This window comes from Biomphalaria glabrata, chromosome 7 (genome assembly GCF_947242115.1).
Source record: "Biomphalaria glabrata chromosome 7, xgBioGlab47.1, whole genome shotgun sequence".
NCBI lineage: Eukaryota > Metazoa > Mollusca > Gastropoda > Planorbidae > Biomphalaria > Biomphalaria glabrata.
Genome location: NC_074717.1, coordinates 6,349,788 through 6,373,019, shown reverse-complemented (window position 1 = coordinate 6,373,019; position 23,232 = coordinate 6,349,788). Strand labels below are relative to the sequence as shown.

Below are 23,232 nucleotides of genomic sequence, written 5' to 3'. Positions count from 1 at the left end.
GCTTTGAATATCAAGATCCTTCTCCTTTTAAAAATATTTTCAACACCTAGAGGAATTGGTATGAGGAGAATTGAACCCAATCAGTTTATTTTTAATCATGAACTTTATCCTCTTGGTCACCTAGCAATAAACCTCAAGTTACCTTCTATACATAATGGAATATTAAATCTTATAAAACAACAACAATTGGCTGTGATCTAATGAATATGATAAAATAATTTTGAAGGTATTGAGGACAGATATTGTCATGGATGTTGGCCAGAGTCTTAACCCAGCTATTGATGTTGGACAAATTGAAGGAGCATTTACTCAGGTGAGTTTGGCCTTCACAATTCATATGTCTACATTTTAAAAATCTTTAACTATTTTTTAGGTCTCTTATGATAATTTTTTTAGATACGTCTAAATATTCTTTTTTTTTTCTAAATTACCATATATGAGACATGACGCAAATCTTAAAGTAAAGAATAGATAATAGAAAAATTGGTCTCAACTAATCTAAAATTTGAAAGATTAGCCAGAAGGCCCTGTCTTTTTAGATAAGAATTTATTTTGTTAATAGTTTTTTGAGAAAAATAGGAATAAAGAAACTAATTCATATTGTTGTTTATTACATGTCTGCAAATATTTTAATGAAATATATAACAAACATTAAATTATGATTATTTTAGTAACAAATACTTCCTACCTCAGTATTCATTTTAAAAAATCTCAAATATCTCATGGAATTCCAGCTTCACATTTTTTAAACTGATTGCTAGAAAATTGGATTTACACATTTCAATACAATTTCCAAGGGACATTATCACACGTCAAAAACAAAATTAATGTTAAATTTTGCTGTTTGACTCTAGGGTTATGGCCTTGTGATGCTTGAAGAGTACAAAGTGTCTCCTGAGGGAATCCATCTATCCCGAGGTCCAGGAAACTATAAGATTCCATCGTTTGGTAACATCCCACATATTTTTAATGTCTCTCTGCTCAAAAGTAGTCAAAATCCAAGAGCTGTTTACTCTTCCAAGGTAATCTTATTATCTATCATTTGAAATTTATTTGACATATATTGAAATCTTTAAAAATTTTAATAGATAAAATGAAACTTAGTTCAAGTAAACCTTGGTCTTCTAGAATACTCAGGTGACATAAGGGTTTTATAAGAAAATTTGGACAATGGCTGATAACCTTTCTAAAAGCATAAAAAAAAGGTTTTGTTTGTCTTTTATGGTGAAAGTAATTAGAGTACTCAAAAAAAACCTTGCTACCTATAGGGAAAATAATATGAAGGTCATCTGTTTCAATGGCCAACGTTTAACAAGGGTGTCATGTGGCCAGCACAATGACTAACTGCCTTGACTTCCTGAGCATGTTAGGTATCCATTAGAGTTGGGTAGACACAGGGGTGTCCTAAAAATCCAGAAATTAACAATTCCAGTCTCACTGAGATTTGAACCTGAGATCCCTCAGTTTGGTAGCCAATTCCTTTACCACTCAGCCACCATACCCCTTTGTAGTGAAAGGAAGGGATACTTAGTAAATGAAGTCTACTTAAGGGATGCTTAAAAGAAGATAAAATGGTTTAGTAAAAGCAACATATGACATCTACTGTTGAATCTTGCTAATAGAACCAGAATTAGACATAATTAGAATTGCAGAGTTAGACAGAAGCCTTCAGTATCAAAATAATTGTTATACACTAGCATACATTTTGTATAATTGGATCAGACAGTTCTTAGGACACAAATGATTGTATCCTCATGTGGTCCCTTTTCTTTTGCTTAATTCTTCCATATTTTTCTAAATATGAATTGTGTTTAAAAAAATCGTATAAATATTTTTGGCCAGGGTGTTGGTGAGCCTCCCCTGTGTCTGGCCACATCAGTTTTGATGGCCACCAAGGCTGCTATCAAGGCCGCAAGGTCACATTCAGGATTAAAAGGTTACTTTCCTTTGTACACACCGGCTACCCCAGAAAGGATTAGAATGGCCTGCATGGACCGCTTTGCTCAACAGGTAAGTAGATTTCTGTTATAAGTCTTGATGTTCAGAGGTGGGGCTAAGGCATTATTAGCATTTTTTTTTGTTTAATAATAATTTCTTAGATCTGCCCTAAGGGTATTGTTGGTGATTGTTAGATCTAGTTGATTCAATGAGTGTAAATCTAATATAGATGATGTTGATTACTTGGAATGCTATTAATTACAGCTGCAGGTTTCTTAAGTATTCATCACCACAGAACAAACAGTATAGAATGAAATAATCTAGGCTTTTAGATAAACAATTTATTACAGAAAATAAGGGCACAGTCGACATCTCAAGATTTACTACAAGCAGTCTTTTTGTCTCTTGTCCGTTAATCCTCTAACCTATTTCCATTCTAACTTTTTAAATGTACTGTCGCTTCAATATGGAAAAACCCAATTAAACTCAACTTCTACGTGTCTTACTATTGAGTCATTACAGAAAAGCTTATTGCACTATTATTTTTCTCTTAGAAGTTAACTCCCTTATTGGGTCTTTGAACAGCACAATATTTAAATTTTTTAAGGAATTATTTTGACATCAGTTTATAGAGGTTGCAGGTGTTACCTTTTTTAAATTATTATTATTTGTTCTGTAAATATAACACGGTGGACGTTGCATTGTACTAGACTTCTAGCTCACTTGGGTCTTAAAGAGAATTTCTTGACCCTTGTCCAGCCAATGCCAATCTGGCCCATGTTTTATAAGCTAATGTGTGATTATATAAAGCCCTGTGCACAGTTCTCCCCCCCCCCCCCCTTTCTCCCCCCTTTCCTCTTTCTGCATGGACTTTAATTTGTTAACCATCAAACACTTTCTTTATTCTACACCCAGTTTGCTGAAGATGGAGAGAAAGATGCTAAGAAACCCTGGACAATACTTCTTTGAACCCTGTCACCACCACAACACTCTTGACCACAACTTTAGTGGACCACCTGGAGCAAACCTAACCTGTTTATCTGTTAGCACTAGCCTCAGTGTGAGGGAAAAATGTGTTAGTTGATTAGTGTAGCACTGTCTTTGTTGACTTAGTAATGTTTTTATCTTTTCATAATGTAGGACAGTTAGTACCTAGTAAGAACCATGTAGTTAGGTTTTCTTTTCAACACTGTCTTTGTTCAAAGTACCTTACGATCACATTAACATTACATTCAAATCTGAGTACAACTTTATTAAAATCATATAATAAATGAAAAATCTATTGAATAGTGTTGGCCATGCTGTTTATCTGAATGCATGATTTATGTAGACTGTTTTCTGACCATATTTTTAATCTTTTGATGTGAAACTTTATGTTCATCATATTTTAGTTTTATTATATAGAATGATCTCATTTTGGATAGCGTTTACACAGACTTTGTATTAAGAGTCTATTCTATGTTATTGTTAGGCCAATGTGTAAATATTCATAAACTTATTTACTTACTTTAAAAATGTATTTTATTAGTGATTTGTCTATTTATAGGTAAGGGAGATTTTGAATAGACTAGAATAGTATTAATATCATTGTTTTATATAATTTTGACATATTTGGAGAAATGTGAGCACTAATAGGAATTTCTCTAAAAACATTTTTCTCATTACTTTTAGGCCTACATACAAAACCCAAAGTTCCACATCTATTTATAGCATACCTTCTTGATCTTAATCAAGCAAATAATTATGCGGTTTTGGCAGCATCAGTTTTTTGGCTGCATTGGCAATGAATTCTATTCTTTCCAAGAAGGATGTAACTCATGCTTGAGAAATGAGACCATGGAGTTTGTGCATGGTTAGCGTGTGAAATGTGGAGGGTGCCTATCAAATGGCAATTGAAAAAAGAAAAACGTGACAAAATCCATGATTAATGTTATGTTGCAATATAAGAAATAAGGCATTTGCTGACTAATCAAATCCTGTTTTAATGAGCATTATGACTTGCATCATTCAACCTGAGCTATATCTGTGCCTCATAACTCATGAAACTTGTCAAGAATTAAAACTCATAATAAATTAAGATGCACAGACTTTAAAAAATTAAATGGACAGTACAATTATTTTCGTTTGATGGTCCATATTTTATTTGGTAAGGAAACTGGCCTATGGGCATTTCTGCCTGCATGCGAAATAATAGAGAAAAGAAAATGTCCTTTGTTTTGCAGTGTTGAAATATCAAGCACATTCATAAAATCTAAATTAGTTTATTTTTATTTATTTCAACAATAATTGGATAGGATTAGTAAAATTTGTGAATTAAACTAAACAGTTCAATTTAATTTGATAAGTTGGGAAGTAGTAAGGAATCCCATGACAGGCTCATTGGTTGTTCATTCCTAATTACTGAACTGTCACAAACTGAATTGAATACTTTCACAAATGAAATTTAGTTCTACTCTTTCAATTCAACTCTTTCAATTCATGTCTTTCATTATGTTCCAGACTTTGTTGATTTTTTCAAGTTGTCATTCAATATTCATATTTTTACTTCTCTTGTTTATTTTTAGCATTTGTTGTCTCTTATGTATAATGAAACATGTAAAGTATGTTTGAATTTTAAATAGGAATGAAATATGTTCTGAATTTGGAAGTATTTCACATGTCAGATGCTATGGTTAATCTGTTATTTATAGTTGCTATATTTTAAGATACTAAGTTAAAAATTATCAAATGGTTCTGTTTCAAACCAATGGTTCTAACTTTTTTTTTTTTTTGTCATTCTGTTTACATACTGTTTATAGAATGACTGCTTGCTTGTGTGGTATGCGCTCTAGACAGTCATCTTTATGGTCCTGGGTTTGAACCCTGACAGCCATCAATCCCCCCCCTTTTCTGAAAGAGGTTTGGGTTAAGATGTAATCATTTTCAATTCTGAAGGAACAACTGAAACATGTAAAGCAATGTTTCACTCAAGAAACCGTATCAACCCTATTAGTTAGGGAACCATGTTTTGAGAGCCATATTTTTAAACTGTTTTAGTTATACCACTGCCGCAATCAAAATATTACAAAATGTACTCTTATTTGTTATAACAATTTGTTCAGACAGATGGACTTGTTATTTACGATCTCTTGTACAAATGGTTGATGTGATATTATGTACAGTAATTTAAAAAAGTAAAACACAAGATCAATTTTACATTTTAAGGACACTGCCATTGACATTTAATTATTGGGGAACAACTGTGATTATAGAGGCATTGAAATGTAGACCTATATAATATGTTAATATGTCTATGCAGTACTCTATTATGCTGCTTTTAATCATTATGAATTTTGTATATTAAAATTTTAAAATATTGTTGAAGAAATAAATTAAAACTGTAAATTGGCAAAAGAGGAAAAAAAAATAAAAAATATATATAATATATATTTGTGCTATGTATATAGTGTATAAAATACTAGTATCAACCATGATATGGTCAAATGGTTGTGATTCAATAAATAATTTGACATTAAGAATCAAAATCTTGAAGAGAGCATGGTCACTGTTTAGCTGTATGGGACAAGAATGTAATTAATGAAAATTATGAAAATACAATTAACGTACATATTACTTAGTTTGCCAGGGTTACCTTTATCTATGTTTACTGTAGTTTCTATACAATGGGAGACAAGTGTATGCAAAAGAGGAGTCTTATTTTTCCATCTCTAAAAGTTTTGTTTTTTCATTTAGATTTTTGTCCCTCTATGATTCTCCCCTCCCTGACCCAAATCTATTTATAGTTTCAGTGTTGTATGCAGCTAGAACTAGATTGTCTTGCACTTAGAAATTGGCTTGATTATCAGTGGTTAAGATATGATATTGTAATAGCCTACAATATCAAGTAGATATTGGTCTACTACTGTTTTAAAAAATACATTTCATGCTAATTGTAGCCAGGATTTCAATGGGAAATTAAAACTACAAAAATATTGAATACAATTGTGTTCTTGTTCTTTATCTATTTTTATTATTATGTTTTGCTCTGGATGTGGCAAAATATGTAGGTCACAGCTGGGGTCTGCATAGCCACAGGAAATACTGCATTAATCTTTCAACTCGAAGACAAGCCTTATTATTTTGTTTACTTTTATAATACAATTGACAATCGATGCTACATAATAATAACACTAGACTAGACATTGGGTTAGAGTTAATAATAAACACTAGACTACAATGTAAATTGTTACACAATAATCCCTCACTACCTAAAGGTTATTCTTTGGTGGATTTGTCTTGGCAGGTTTTCAAGTAGGCTTATGGCCACTATATTGTGGCTAATGAGGAAAAATCTGAAATAGCCAAAATATATTTCATTGAAATCTCATAAATTTCTTGTACATTTTTTGCTATTAGTTGTCAGCAAAGGAGTGCACTCATCTTTATGATTTCTTTTTCAAACTCTTTTCTTCTTTTTAGTTCATAATTATGTTATTAATTTGAATAATGTAGTCGAACCTGGACATCCTCTTAGTATTAAAGTATTTAAACAATGTTTTTTTAATAGTGTACTGTAAAATATTAATTAGACTAGCTGTATATACAAATTATATTTTTTAAAAATATCCTTTTTCTCCACTAACAACTTATTTTAAAATTTAAAAATAGCTGGTCTTCAATTCATGGAGTTAGAAAAGGTAGAACTTCCCTTTGTTATAGGTGGTCCAGCTACAATTCATGGAGTTAGAAAAGGTAGAACTTCCCTTTGTTATAGGTGGTCCAGCTACAATTCATGGAGTTAGAAAAGGTAGAACTTCACTTTGTTTTAGGTGGTCCAGCTACAATTCATGGAGTTAGAAAAGGTAGAACTTCCCTTTGTTATAGGTGGTCCAGCTACAATTCATGGAGTTAGAAAAGGTAGAACTTCCCTTTGTTATAGGTGGTCCAGCTACAATTTATGGAGTTAGAAAAGGTAGAACTTCACTTTGTTTTAGGTGGTCTAGCTACAATTCATGGAGTTAGAAAAGGTAGAACTTCACTTTGTTATAGGTGGTCTACAATTCATGGAGTTAGAAAAGGTAGAACTTCACTTTGTTATAGGTGGTCTACAATTCATGGAGTTAGAAAAGGTAGAACTTCACTTTGTTATAGGTGGTCTACAATTCATGGAGTTAGAAAAGGTAGAACTTCACTTTGTTTTAGGTGGTCTAGCAACAATTCATGGAGTTAGAAAAGGTAGAACTTCCCTTTGTTATAGGTGGTCCAGCTACAATTCATGGAGTTAGAAAAGGTAGAACTTCCCTTTGTTATAGGTGGTCCAGCTACAATTCATGGAGTTAGAAAAGGTAGAACTTCCCTTTGTTATAGGTGGTCTACAATTCATGAAGGGAGGGAGGATTAAAGACAATGTTTGTAGTTTCTTATCTCCACCTATGCACCAAGTCTACTTTTGATCTCTCTGATTTTGTGAAGCTTAGCAAAACAAAACCTAATATTAACTTGATGTCTTTGAATTATTTACCTTCCAGCCAGATGCTGAATTCATAAATTAAAAACTATTTAAAATGTATTACTAATAAGTTAAAGTGATTAATCTAGGATGAAACTACACTTATATATTTGAAGTGCACTTGTTTTATTTTAGTTAATTAAACATTATTTCATTAAACATTAGGCAATATGGATATTAAAAGCATTTGTAGTCTACTCAGCAATCAGAAATGTATTATGGATGGAAATTATAAAAATATGGACTCTAGAAATTAACTCTTTCTCTCCTAATCGACGATACCATCATTGATTTTGACCTCATTAAATTAAAAACATGTTTAATTTTTTTAACTTGACTTTCAATTATATAAAAAAGAGCATGCATTTCCCTTTAATTATATACCAAATACATTTTCTTATAACAAACAACAAAGCTATTGTAGCCCAATCATTACAAGGTTGTGAAATAGTAATGAGCAAAATGAAGAATGCCTTCATAAAGTGGAAAAATAATTATGGAGAGAAAGAGTTAAGGGACACAAACCATATTTTATTTGTTTGAAATAGCTTCATAGTAGAAAGGTTATTTCAAGTTAAGTACCAATTATTTTAGAAATGATTGAGATACTAACAGACTTGCAAAAGTTCAAGTCTTTCACTGATGCAACATTTTTTAAAAGCAAATAGTTGCTTTGACAACCAATATTTGGTGCTCACCAAAGTGTCAAGTGTATGGAGTGTGGTGGCTGAGTGGTAAAGTGCTTGGCTTTCAAACCAATAGTAGAGGTTTCAGGTTTGAATCTCAGTGACGACAGATTTTTGTAACACGCTGGCCCCATGACACCCACCTTAACTGTGGACCATAGAAACAGGTGAACTTTACATCATCTACTTTATAGATCGCAAGGTCTGAAAGTACCGGTACTTTACGTTTTCTAATTAAAATTAAAGAAATGAAAATAGATTTAAGGAAACATAAAGGCCATCTTGCAGAAATTCAGATAAACAACCAAACCATAGAGCAAGTGCAAGAATAATACCTACCTACAACAAACTGAAATGGAGTGAACACTGTCAAAGTCTTTACATCAAAATTCACACTCTTCTATCTTAGAAAGCTAAGGAACTTTTAACATCGACAAAACAATAATTAAATTTTTCTATACAGTAACCATCAGCAGTCTAATTAACTTTTTCATTACCTGCTAGTATGGTAATACTTCACTGGCACAAAGACTAAATCGACTAATTAAAAAAGCATCATATATCACTCAAACACAGCTACCATCTCTTGAAGAGCTTTTCATGCCTTTCCAAAACATGATTCTTAAAGATAACCTGCACCCATTAAACCACTGTTACATCAGATCTGAACAAAGTGGTCTTCTTCTTTCCATTAGGACTAAAACAAAGATTTAAAAACGCCTTCATCCCACTTTCGGTCAGAGTGTTACAAGGTCATCAGTCGTCATCAAGAAGTACATTCATAAAAGTCTAATTCATTAAACGCTGGTTGTAAGTGTGTATGTGTTTCGGCTGTGAATGTTGTTCATATTTGCATCTATATTGTTATTGTACAGTAGTTACGCTGAGGTGGTCAATTGTCAAAACAGAATTTCCATTTGATTGCACCAATAAAAATTATCTTTTTAAACAAAGTACAAAAATATAAAAACACAAGTTTTAAAATTGTATTCACATACATTGTATTCACATACATTATATCATTATGCCAACCTTCATTAGCCACACTAACAAACAGCAATTAGTATCAACATTTATATTTTGTATTAGTTAATATATATAAAAAAATAATCATATTAAAGTCAATTTCACAATTTATTTCAAACAAGTTTGTGTAAAAATCTTTCTGGGCAACTCTCCTAATTGTTAGCCATGTTGACTGGATTAAGTATCTCAATCCAATATCCATCTGGGTCTTGGATAAATGCAAGTCCTTTCATCTTACCTGTTGGTACATTAAAATAAAAGGTTAAGTTATAATTATTACTATCAGATGTTAAATATTATAACAATTAGATATCTGTGTGATGATCACTCTGCTATACGGTAGAGAAACATGGTCAACCTACTCTAGGCAGGAAAAAATGCTAAATACAATTATCCTCCACCTCTAGTGCTTAAGGAGATATTTAAAATAAGGTGGCAAGATAAAATAACCAATGAGGATGTGCTGTGACTTTTTTATTTCAGCTTCTGAACATCTATTTAAAAAAAAAAAAAAAAAAAAAAGATTTTTTTTACAATTTTATTAGATTTGAATTAAAAAAGAGCAACTGTTTATTATTAAAAGAGATATCAAAATGAGAATCTTCAGACCTCCATCTGGCTTTTTAATAAATGGTACTCCAAGCTGTTCAAATCTGTCACAAGCTTTGTAGACATCTGGTACTACAATGCCTATGTGACCTGGGTAAACAAGAAGTTGAAACATTTGAAACCATTTGAACAGAAAGTATAAAAATGAAGTCTTAAAATAATGAAATATAACAAGCAAACTGTAGTAGCATCAGTAATGTCTTTCCTTTACACTATTCACTTACCAAAACCACGAGGATCTGAATTGCCATTGTGGTAAGACTGTTTTTCATCATTTTCAGTTCCATAGTTGCTGTGCAGATAAATCAATATTATACATCAACATACAAACTGTAAATAACATGTCTGCTAAGGAGAGCAGAAGATGACTATGAAGTATAAATGATGACAGGAAGTGAACCTAATTACCCAACATGCAAAAGCAACTAGCCAATCAAATTATAAGCAAAAACTTAAAATGGAATGAAACAAAATGAAAAGTGGTGATGATAGTTAGTATTATTATTCACAAAACATGGTGCACCCAAACCAAGAATGATCCTGACCATTAAGGAAACTATAGGTCTCTGTATGGTTGATTTTCAGTGATGGGAACTGACATTTAAACATTTTCTGCACAAGTGTGCTGAGGTGAAGGAGACATTGAATATTTTTTTTAATCAAACAGATTGCAAAAGAACAGAATAGAAAGTATTAAAACAAAATGTTGCTAATCACACAACTTGTGCGTTACTACATAGATAAAAATATGCATGCAAAACATTTTTTTTGTACATTTAAAGGAGTACATCTTTTCTTCTTTTTTTTTGCACTTGGAGTCTTACTTTGGAGTTGGTTCTGGCAGTCTGCACCTGTTAGAAATACGCTATCAAGGCATGGCGACATCTCAAACAAAAAAGTAAAGTTGGACAGATGATGTAATGGTCCTCTGTTTCTGTGGCCCACGGTTAACAAGGGTGCCATAACAAACCACCTTTATTTTTACCCAACTAAACTCAGGTATCCATTAAAACTCGGTGGACTCAGAGGTGCCCTAAAGATCCCGAAATTAAAAATCCCAGTCTTCACTTACTGAGTAAGTTCAAGTGTAGCTTTCCTAGAAAAACAAAACTTGACCCTTTCTTTTTGGTCAGTTGGAATATCTGCTGGATTCTCATAGCCCATGAAGTAAAGAGAAAAATCCATTGCTGGAAAATCTAGTTTGAGCAACAGACTGAAAATAAAAGAATTTCTTTATTTAAAAAAAAATACACACAGTGAACAGTCAAGCACAACGTAATAATAATTTAAATTAAACATAATAAAATATTTCATTTGAGTTCCCAATTCAAGACCATAGGATCCTTAGATCAGTGTATTTACTGATTCATATAAAAAAACAAAAACAGGTTATGACGTATCCTGATTCATACCAATTACTATCATCTAGTGTCTTGGAGTTTTATAGTAATGATAGTTTACAACTCTGCCTATGTCCCTGTGTTTATAACTTACCTACAGATCAGGGAGATCTTAATAGCACACAAATTGTTGGTTGTGCATGCAGTTAAGGAGAAAAAAAAATTGTATATATACTAATAAACTTATATTTATATTATTAACCTACGTCATGCCCATGACTCTTGAATAAAAATCCAGAGACTTCTTAGGATCTTTTACTCTCAGCATAGTTTGTTGGAAAAAGAAGCCCTGAAATGATTATTTTAATAATTAATTAGTAGGAATGTACAAAGTCAGATGAAGATCTGCACCCCATTTTGTAGTCTGTCCTTAGTAGACAACTCAAAAGATGTAGGTGTATTATATCTTAATTTATATAGCTTGAAATAGCTTGAATAAAGTTCTTTTGTGAAAAAAACTAAATATAACTTTTATAACAAATAGACAAATTCAGCTTGAGATGAAATAATAAAAAAAAAATATATTTAAACAAATCTAACTCACAATAAAAACACATCCTCTCACTCTGGCATTCTAGAGTCTGCTCTCATTCTTAGCATAGCTTATGACAGAGCTGCTTATCTTGAATCATTCTATAAGACTAACAACAATAAATATCACCTTAGAAACACCCCCCCCCCTAAAAAAAATGTCTGCTGCTTTTTGGGGGAATACATCAATACATCAATGTCATAATAGACCCCACCGCAAATGAGGAAATCTGAAACAGGATCATGGTGGCGATTAGGCACCACAATGACATGCTGAACTCTGTCAAAAAAACACAAACTAAAACAAAGACCTACCTGCAGGGAACAATACCAGGGAAAAGAAGACTCAGAGAAAGCGATGGGAAAACAGGATCAAGGAATGGGCAGGCTTGTCATTGAAAGATATTCTAGTCAGAGGAATGGAGGGAGACAGTCAAAAGATTGTGTAGTAAAAGAGTGTGTAGCTGATGTCTGTTTGAGGCGCTCATTTAGAAATGACGATTTATTAATACCTCCTAGCTCAGACCTCCTGCATAACGAATAAAAGGGGACAGGATTCAATGTCATTGGCTGTCTGGTCGTGCGGTTTACCTGTTTGACTATCATTTGGACTTCTTTGTGGTCTCAGGTACATACCCTGCCCACTGCCATCCCCTCGTCTTAAGAGAGATTTGGACTAGGAAGTAAATTATTTTCAACTCCGAACATCCACAACATGTAAAAACAACAAGACACCCCAAAGTGCATGCCATACAGTCAGGCAGAAATTCTAGAACAGTCGAATCAATTACATCTATATCTAGTCTATTAGTCAAGTCAAATTTGTCTATAACTAACTATACATGGATTTAATAGGCTTGAAAAAGTGGTTTATTTAGAACTAGCTTTTATCTACTTCTTGATTTTGATCTGTCATAGATTTCTATTTTTCTTTAATTATCAGACAGTAATTGAGTAATTTATTAGATAAACAGATTAGATATACAGTAATATTAGATAATCTATAAATTTAATAATAATAGGTTAAAAGTTAAAATACTTAGACTTAAGTCTTAATTGATTAAACCATTGTCGGCATTGTTATTAGAATCTAGATTTATATACTTACATAGTGACAGTGTAAGTCTAAGTAGACTTTGTAGAGGCTCTAGATCTAGATTTATTATAATATTTTTTTATAGTCTATATTTATATTATTTTATACATAAGATATCTGGTCATATCAATTTTTTGAATTAGTATTTATAATTTATTAGTAAATTAATCAATTTAGTTTAGAGCAGAGAGTCTAGACTCTAGAGTAATCAAGAATCTACCTCTGTTTCAATTGGTGGTGGAACACATGCCTTTTTGGCTTCTTCTTCTGATAATGCCATTGTTTTTGTGGATTTCGAAGAGAAAAGTCTACCACTGCCAAAGTAAGGTCTAGCCTCAACTCTAGTCGATGATAACAATGTGAATGTTATACTTCTGAAACAACTGAGCCGTTTCAGTGAACACGTCAATACCCGAGCACTTCTGCAAAGAAGGAAGATAAATGGTTGTCTTAAAGGCATGTAAAACTTTTAAGAAGGATATAGACTAGATCTATAGATAGAATCTAGAGATCGTCGAGATAAGAATATAAAAAAAAAAAAAGCCAGGTACCCCTATCTAGTAAATCTAGAATCTAGAGACTTAGGGAAACCCTAAAGGTCGTAGGTCATGTTATAACATATATCACTTGCCTGTAAAAATAAACAAATAAAAAGTTAATATCGCCATTAAAAAAAAATTCGCCCATTTTATGTATTTATTTATTATTATTATTATTTAGTACCTGGATGACCGATCCTAGCTCGGTTAAATAATTTCCTAAGTCATTTTGGGAATATTTTTGTAATTACGAAAATGAACGATCATATAAATACTACTAATCTGAAGAGTTACATTTAGTGTTCTGTTAGTTCTAAATGTAATTATACATGGCGATTAAATATAAAGTCTCTTAAGTCCTTCTATAGTCTAGACAAACCACAGCTCACATCCGTCTTATAGTTTTACAATCCATTTTTTGTGTAAAACTATTGTAGGTCTACTATTATTGGCTTGGAAGAAAGCCTTTGCAGTGTAACTTCTTAGATGGTTACGTTCAGACCTTTAATTATGGAATTAGTATATTCATTGTGTCTTTAGTACGAAACATCAAGTGACGCAAATCTCTACGTTATAGGGTAAAACAGGCACTTTGTGACAATGTAAAATGGCGCATTTTTTCTTAATAGACTTAAATCATTGCATTAGTTTTCTAAAGAAACGTTTCCATGGGACACCTCTGTTACGCCAAATAATATATGCTCGTTACCCATACGGGATACGTGCCCTGCCCAGCCTGACTGTTGGACTATAAGAAGTTCATACCATCCATCCATCCCAGTGGTGCTACAGCCCGTGGAGGGATATGGCCTGCTTATACACATCCCTCCATTCAGATCTCAACTGGGCCTTCCATCTCCAAGCCCTAACCCCATGCTTTTTACCGAGGTGTATAGTTAAATAAAAAGAGGCTGCAGCGTACGCAAACTCGTTGACCGCTGGCTAGATATCATGTTCAGTGTGAGCACGTAAGGCGTAGAGAAGCTGTGTTATGACCATTTCCTTTGTTTTGGTACGGGACAGTAGACACAAAGCACGAACACATGGTAATAATTCAACAGCAAAAAAAAAATAATAATAAGGCTTGTCTTCGATTCCTAAGATTAATGAGGATTGCAGTATTTCCCGTGGCTACGCAGCCCCTGCTGCGACCTACAAATTTTGCCACATCCAGGGCAAGCATAACCATTGTCAAACAGTGGTCGATTAAGATTTTCTTTTCGCGTCTGCCTCTGTTCTCGGCAGCAGATTTTCTTTGGTCTCAAATGTGTATCCGGGGCTTTGAATAGAGGTAATTCTTTAAGTCCGTCAGTTACGCTGGACAGAGCGGCCTGTATGGAAGACGAATCTCAGACGAACACATGCCAAAGGCAGTCTTTTTTTGGTGAGCTGAAAAAGTGGACGACGTAATACCGAAACGCTTAAAAGACAGGCGGCAACTTGCTTTAACTGAAATAGAACAGCTGAAGGTCACCAGCAAAATAAACAACAAAGTACAAGGTATCTACACCGCTCTAGGCAATTAAAGTGTTATCAATTTATAAAGCCTTCAAAACACAATAACTAATCGTACATTTAATTTCATTACTTCTCTTTCATAGTTCTATAATAAATCAATCTACAGTAAGATGGTGTGCAAATGTTTCATTAGGTCTATTGATCCTTGAGAACTCGTTCTTGTTTGCAAAGAAATATTCTAGTGTACTGCGGTAAGCCTAGTGACGTAGGCAGCGTTTTTCCCGTTCACGTCACGGAAAATTTTCATTCATAAAACATTCTAGCCAAAATTAATTTTTCGATAATGAGGCATTTTCAAACCGATATAACGGTCGAACTCGAGTTTTTCCGATGTGGCCAATGAGTTGAGAATTTTTTTCTCACTATTATGCACATACCGTGAACTTTTAAAGAAAATCGTTAGAGCCGTTTTCGAAATAAAATTTATATATATATATAAATATATATACATACATACATACATACAAGAATTGCTCGCTTAAGAGTATAGGATTACAGTTAAACTTATAGATATATAAATTTACATCTGTTGTTTTTTGGTATCATTGGTTTGGAACGTTCCTCCATAAATGAAAATTATTGCACACTAGCTAATCCAAACCTCCTGCAGGATGAGAATAGATGGATAAAGGCAGGTTTAAAACTCATTCTCTTTTAAATTTAATTAGAGACACACAGATCTAGATTAAATCAAACACTTAAAAACAACTTACTTAAGATCTAAATATCAGGTGACCGAGCCTCGCTCGGATGAATAATTTGTTAAGGAAGGATATTTACCCGAAGTTATTTTGGGAATATTGTTGTAATTACTAAAATGAACTATCGGGTAAAGACTATCAATCCGAAGAGTTGCTTTTTAGTTCTTTCAGTTCTCAATGTAAGTGTACATGGCGATTAGAATAGAAAGTCACCCCAACAGTAGGCCTATAGAAAACCACAGCTCACGTCTTAACGTTTTACATTGCTTCTTTCATGTAGAACTATTGGGCTATTATAGGCTTGTAAGAAAGTCTTTGCAGTGTAACTTCTAAAATTGTTACTTTCTGACATTTAATATTGCAATTAATATATTCATTATGGCTCTGAGACATGGACACTTTACAGAAAAAACTAAGACTTCTTGAGTGCTTTCACCAAAGATGCTTGCGCTCCATCATGGACATACGGTGGCAGGACCGCACTACAAACAGCGATGTCCTTGCCAACGCCGGTATGGACAGTATAGAAGGACTTCTTATGGTCCAACAGTTGCACTGGGTAGGGCACGTATCCCGTATGGGAGACGAACGAATGCCAAGGCAGTCTTTTTTTGTGAGCTAAAAGGTGGTCGACGTGACAGAAGCGCTCCACGGAAATTCTTCAAAGACCAGCTTAGTCGTCAACTTTCCTTGGCTAACATAGAAGAGAGCACCTGGTTGCATGCGGCCTCCGAACGAGACAGCTGGAGGTCTCTCACGAAGGCCGCGGGATACACATTTGAGACAAAAAGAAAATCTGCAGCCGAGAACAAACGCAGACGGCGAAAAGAAAATCTAAATCGGCCACCTGCGGACAATGGTTATGCTTGCTCTGGATGTGGCAAAATATGTAGATCACAGTTGGGGCTGCACAGCAAAGGGAAATACTGCATTCCTCACTTATCTTCGGACTCGAATTTCATACCATTTTGCAAGAATATCGCTGTTTGTATTGTGGTCTTTGGTGAAGTCGTTCAAGAAGTCTTAGTTGCTTTCTATAAAGTACTCATGTCTCAGATCCACATAGATGGGTTGAGAGAATACTGGTTGAAACTGATTTTTGTAGACAGGCGAGCGATTTATTTCGCCACACTCTCGCTTGAAGGCGTCCAAAAGCACGACTATCCATAATCACATATCAAACTCTCTTTAAAACAATGCGTCAATTGATACAATGCTTCCCAGATAATGTGAAGTTATCTACCACTTTAAGGGATGTCTATGGCAGTGATCTTTGGGCTGAGTAGGTTTTATTGAGTGACTTTTGGAACATGACTTCTGTTTTACCGAGGTTTATAAGTTAACAAATAAAAAAAAAAGGGCAGCAGCGTGATGAAAATTCGTTGACCGCGAGCTGGATATCATCAGGGCCAGCCCTAGGCCTATGTTGTCACAGTGGTGGACCCCGAAGGTTCAAAAGCTCCGCGCTAATTCTAGGTGTAAATTATTAAATTAAACCATTATAATTTATAATAGGGTTCCCGTGGTCTCCTTGTTTTCAAGGAGCTCCTGGAAATCTCCTCCTGAAACACATAAAAATGTCCTTAAAAAGACAAAATTGTCATTTTGGGGTGTCAATCAATATGGTAAACGCCAGTCCTACGCGTGATATAAAAAAACGGCATCGTCAGCTTTCATTTAATAAAAATGTAATGCAAATACGAATTTATTTTCTAATACAAAATCTTTATTTTCACTTATTATCCTTATCAATACCCTTACTGGTCCACGCGCAATCCTCATTTTTTTCACATAGGGCCCCGCAAATGTTAGGGCCGGCCCTGATTGTGCAAGTAAGGCATAGATAAGCTGTGTTATGACCATTTCCTACGTTTTGGTATTGGACGGCAGACTTCGAAGCTTAAACACATTGAAATAATTCACCAGCAAAATAATAACAAAGTAAAAGCTACCTACGGGTGTACGCAATTCAAGTGTAAACAATTTATAAAGCCTTTAAAACACAATAACTAATTATACATAAAGATATTTCATTATTTTTCTTCCATAGTTTCATAATGGATCAATGTAAATTAAGATGGTGCGCAAATGTTTAATTACGCCAATTGAATCATTAAAACTTTTTCTTGTTTGCGAAGAAATGTCTTAGTGTACTGCTGTGAGCCTAGTGACGTAAGCGGTGTCAAGTTTTTTTTCCCATTGACGTCATATAGAAAATTTCATTCATAAAACATTCTAGCCAAAATAAATTTTTCGATAATGAGCCATTTTCAAACCGATATAACGGTCGACCTCGAGTTTTCCTGATGTGGCCAATGAGTTGAGAATTTTTTTCTCACTATTATGCACATACCGTGAACTTTTAAAGAAAATCGTTAGAGCCGTTTTCGAAATAAAATTTATATATATATATAAATATAAATATATATACATACATACATACATACATACAAGAATTGCTCGCTTAAGAGTATAGGATACATAATATAGCAGTGAGATTTATAACAAACGAATATATAAGATGTAGGCTATTTAATATATTTGTAATATATAAGATAAGATTTCAATTTGATTAGAGTGACACCATTAGTAAAATCACTAAACTTGGACACACTTCAGGGCAGAAGAAAAAAAAAGTGAAGTAGCGGTTACACATAAAACACTGAACTATAAATTTACAAATAGAAAACAAAACCTCAGAAAGACAAATAGCTAGAACAAATTCATACAAGTGTTCTTTCTAAGGTGCCATTGGTGAATAGGATGGAAAACCAGCATTACATGCATGACTAGATTGACTCAGGAAATGCGTAGGACGTAATTATCTTCTTTTCTTAAGTAACGTCTGTAATAGGCCTAAATGAGATGAGATAAGATTAGATAAGAAGATCAGCGTTTCTCAAACTGTGGGGTCGGGGCCTTCTTTTAAGGGGCGCAAGTTCCAGACAAACGGATGGTGGCGATTAGTGGCGAAGCAGTTTAGATTATATATCAAGGGGCCAAAAAAAGGTAGGTATATATATATATATATTTATCAACCCCTGTTTGAATATTAATTAAACAAAATGGTAGGATATTATAACCAATGTCTTAGAAATTAAAATAATTTAAGCAAGAGACGTACACCGTTCCATCTTAAACTAAAGTGCTTTTAAAATATTCATTTTTTTTTCCCGCCCCTTTTTCAGCGACAATATAGGGCCTACCGGTAGCCTATGTATTAAAACGTTTTGAAGAGGGCATCTCAAAACGTCTTCACAACTTTCTTATGTCAGGCTGGTCGAAACGCTCCTAACTTGTGTAAATCGTTAGGTCGACGATTTTTGTGTCACAAAAAATAAGATTCTTACTAAACACAAAGATGAAAACAAGGCGTAGGCCCACGTTTTATGTATCTCGAATTTCCCTCGCTAAATAGTATTGACAGTGCTGCACTTTTTCTTTATTAGACTTAATTTGACTAGCGACTTTTTTTTTAAACTAGAATGATTACAGCGCGATCTGATTGCAAGAAAACATTACAATGTCAACAACCCCCTCCCCCTCCCTTTTTCCTTTTTGCTTTTTTACATGGGATCTTTTACACTAGGAGATAAAGGAAGTCTTTTGGACTAGGGGTAAAAGGGAGTCTTTTGGACGCCAGGGGATAAAGGGAGTCTTTTGACGCCAGGAGAAAGATTTTCTGAAGCTCAGAACGCAGGATATCGTATGTATTATATCTGCAAGTATTTTTTTTTCTTTCTCCTCCAGGTCCCCAACTGATTAAAAGGGGGGGGGGGGCGAAAGAATTTTTTTTTTCAATTATGAGGCGCCACCAGTGTAAGTTTGAGAAATAAGAGAGACAACTCTTGACAAATTGCGCTGAGCAAAGTACAAAAGTGATAATGTCCCTTAGGTTATATTTTCGAAAAAATCTTTTAAGTTCAAATATGAGACAGAGAAACATAGAATATTAATTGAATATTTCGTTTGAGCCTCATTGAGATAGAATATTAAATGCAAATCTCGTTGGGACCTCATTGGGTCTAACAGTCTAATGCAGAAAGAAATATTCAAGATCTAATACATATTTCTTGCTCTCGAAGGTCCCGGGATTGAACCTTGCCCGCTACCATCCCTCGTCGTGTTGCCAGGTTTGAGCTAGGATCTAATTATCTTCAGAATGTGAAGGGAGGTCCAATTAATATGTCAAACATTTGACTACATTTTAAACAAGCTAAGGTCATTAAGAGAATGTTCTAACCATAGACGTATATATGCAAACATAACAAGTAGATCTAAATAGACCCACATGTTATTAAGAGTTACATAAACAGTAAAACAATAAAATAAAATGAAAACATAAAGATACCATTTATTCATGGTAAACCAGACATGGTAAACCAGAGACACAGACCATAAACAGACTAAAAATACGTAAAATACCTAGGTGTTATAATAAATGAGAAACCATCATGGAATTCACATATTGATGAAACTACTTTAAAAAAACATACAAAGCATTTGAGTTTATTAAAAGAATTTTTTACAAATCAAATAAGAACATAAAACTAAAATGTTATTTAACCTTGGTTAGGCCAATAATAGAATATGCATCCTCCGTTTGGGACCCCTCAACTCAAGAAAACATTAAGAAACAACAGAGGCAAAATAGAGCAGTTAACTAGAATAATACATAAAACACTGAACCATAATTTACAAATAACAAAAACAAAACCTAATGCAACATTCAGAAAGACAAAGAGTTAAATGCATATTTCTTATTCTAAATGCTAGGACAGATTCATACAAGTGCTGCTTCTTCCCTGGTGCAGATAGACAGCAAGAAAAAAACGACTTTAAGTTACTAATAAACTTTACTAGATTAAAACATGCAGTAACATCCTTGATTTATTAAATAAGACGTGCTGTAGCTGCTTTTAGTCGTAGAACAACTAAGACCAAAGAACAGCTAAGACCAAAGAACAGCTAAGACCAAAGAACAGCTAAGACCAAAGAACAGCTAAGACCAAAGAACAGCTAAGACCAAAGAACAGCTAAGACCAAACAGCGCGTAATTTGAGTGAAGAGGCGACTGTAAAACTGGAGTCGCAATTTCCTTTCCATATTTAAGGTTGAGCCTTTAGATGAGCAAGGCCATTGCAGTCCTACGCTGATGGGTTCAAGGAAACGTCAACGAGTGATACAGAAGGCAAGCTTATAATAATCTGTCGACATGTAAATATATGAGCTTCATAAAGATTAGCAGCTTCTACGTTTGACTAGGGGGTTGACTCTCAATTCTTCTATCAAGTTTTGAGTTTAGCCGCGAGGCCGCCTAGGGACGCAACTAGAAATTTTCCATCGTTTGAGGGCCCGGTGGGCTTGACCTCATTGGGGGCTCCTGAATTTTGCGTAATATTTAATTTGAATAAAAAAAAAATACTCATTTGGGGGGCTCCCCTCTAATGGCAGCCCGGGGAAATTTTCAAATTCCCCCCTCCTCTCTCCCCCCCACCCCCTAGATACGCCAATGAGACCGCCGTTAGTTTTGATTCATTGTTTCCTTTTTATTCTCAAAGTCTAGCCAGAGATAACGAGTGGTCTACATGTAAATGTATCGCTACTTATTAATTGATGTCAAACTGAATCTATTATTTTTCTGTAGAAAAGTGCGCACGTATGAATACGATATGTGGTAAGTAATTAATTTAAAAGAATTGAAGAACTGAGTCAACTAATGAACTTAATTTGCTGCCCCCCCCCCTTTTTTTATTTTTTTTATTCAGGCCATACTTTCATTTACACCATCGGTTCTCAACCTTTTATGCTCGGCGACCCCCTTTTACACCCCCACTCTGTTGCGACCCCTTACACACACACACATGCAGCAATAGAAGAATAGACAATAACAATCCATATTTTCGATGGTCTTAGGCGACCCCTGATATATCGTCGATCGACACCCAAGGGGGTCGCGACCCACAGGTTGAGAATCCCTGATTTACACTAACACACAAGACAAACAGGTTAACGCATCCACGTCCAGACCATATTTTACTGTTGAGCAGTCAAGGTTATTGAGAAGTTGTATATAGTTCATGATCAAATACACTGTTCATTGTAATATACCCGCTGGAGTTCATCAGTTGTAAAGTAATAGTCCCAGATGTAGGAGCATAATCAAGTGGTCAAAACAAGATCAGCTTCATGTTCATTACAAAGAGTGATAATCTGCCACCCGTTATACAGTTATATATGTAAACGTTATAAATACCATTTTAGAAAAGGTGATAAGATTATCAAAGAGAAAGATTTTGGATTTGTTATATGACAAAAATATGATACAACATTGGCTCTTTTACTTTGCATAAAATTCATGGTTTACAGCAATTTCATGTGTTGTTTTTTTTTGTGTTTTTTTTTTTGTAGCTATTTTTTTTAAATATTAAATTTATTAGCCACCTCGCCAAACGAAGTCTATTGTACCATGTATTAATGAAGTCTTTAACCCTGGCTAACCCTCTGTTAATTGTTGACCTCAAGTAATTGAAAGACACCCCAATCTGGCAATTTGTCTATTTTTCAGGAGATTTTTATGATTTCATGAGATTTCCATGAGCTCCGCGGGAACCCTGTTAATATGAGTTAAAATGGTTTCATTTAATAATTTACACCTAGCATTAGCGCGGGGCTTATGAAAATGCGGGGCCCACTGAGGCCGCATAGGTTGCAGTGGCTTAAGACCGACCCTGCAGTTGGGACAGGTAAAAGAAATAATTGTGCGAAATTTCAGCTTGATCTGAGAAATAACGTATACAAGCTTTGTACCAGACAGAGTGAGTTGATATAAGCTTTGTACCAGACAGACAGAGGGAGTTGATATAAGCTCTGTACCAGACAGACAGAGTGAGTTGATGTAAGCTTTGTACCAGACAGACAGAGTGAGTTGATATAAGCTTTGTACCAGACAGAGTGAGTTGAAATAAGCTTTGTACCAGACAGACAGAGTGAGTTGATATAAGCTTTATACCAGACAGACAGAGTTGATATAAGCTTTGTACCAGACAGACAGAGTGAGTTGATAGAAGCTTTGTACCAGACAGACAGAGTGAGTTGATATAAGCTTTGTACCAGACAGACAGAGTTGATATAAGCTTTGTACCAGACAGACAGAGTGAGTTGATAGAAGCTTTGTACCAGACAGACAGAGTGAGTTGATATAAGCTTTGTACCAGACAGACAGAGTTGATATAAGCTTTGTACCAGACAGACAGAGTGAGTTGATAGAAGCTTTGTACCAGACAGACAGAGTGAGTTGATATAAGCTTTGTACCAGACAGACAGAGTTGATATAAGCTTTGTACCAGACAGACAGAGTTGATATAAGCTTTGTACCAGACAGACAGAGTGAGTTTTGTAAAAAACGTAACCCCCCTCCCCTACCAGTACAATAGACTTTAATGAAGAAAAAAGTACAAAGAACTTCTGAAGGGAAAAAATACGAACGTTAAAGACTCTACTGAATATCTGAAAGGGGAAAAAATGAAAACACGTGAAGTGGCACCTTCCGCCATGGCTCCCCCTCCCACCGCGCCCTTACGTATTTTCGTTATCTTTGTATTACACGAAACTCCCTCGTATCTGTTGTTTTGACCCCCTGCAGTCGCCCAGCACCCTCGGCCCGGGCCATGTCTCATATCTCAGTGTGATCAGGGTGC

At 34.5% G+C, this 23,232-nt stretch overlaps 2 protein-coding genes across 3 annotated transcripts in view; one reads left to right on the top strand and one right to left on the bottom strand.

Moving 5' to 3' along the window:
• The window catches only part of LOC106062035 (xanthine dehydrogenase/oxidase-like), a 53,131-nt gene extending 47,212 nt beyond the window's left edge, over nucleotides 1-5,919 (top strand). The window contains exons 33-36 of the mRNA XM_056036015.1: nucleotides 227-313; nucleotides 855-1,022; nucleotides 1,843-2,010; nucleotides 2,854-5,919. Coding sequence (XP_055891990.1) covers nucleotides 227-313; nucleotides 855-1,022; nucleotides 1,843-2,010; nucleotides 2,854-2,907 — 477 coding nt within the window. The 3' untranslated portion in view covers nucleotides 2,908-5,919. The remainder of the gene's footprint in view (nucleotides 1-226; nucleotides 314-854; nucleotides 1,023-1,842; nucleotides 2,011-2,853) is intronic.
• A 3,314-nt stretch (nucleotides 5,920-9,233) lies between these two features.
• Nucleotides 9,234-13,389, bottom strand: LOC106078725 (lactoylglutathione lyase). Of its 2 annotated transcripts, XM_056036693.1 has the most exons (7): nucleotides 13,326-13,389; nucleotides 12,995-13,196; nucleotides 11,354-11,436; nucleotides 10,820-10,960; nucleotides 9,972-10,039; nucleotides 9,748-9,837; nucleotides 9,234-9,376 (listed from the first exon to the last, which is right to left on the bottom strand). In XM_056036693.1, exons 2-7 carry the CDS (start codon nucleotides 13,052-13,054, stop codon nucleotides 9,291-9,293), a joined length of 528 nt encoding a protein of 175 aa, XP_055892668.1. In that variant the 5' UTR covers nucleotides 13,055-13,196; nucleotides 13,326-13,389; the 3' UTR covers nucleotides 9,234-9,290. The 2 variants fall into 2 exon arrangements, with proteins under 2 accessions (XP_055892668.1, XP_055892667.1); XM_056036692.1 differs by lacking the exon at nucleotides 13,326-13,389 and having other exon boundaries at nucleotides 12,995-13,311.
• Between the last annotated feature and the right edge of the window lie 9,843 nt (nucleotides 13,390-23,232).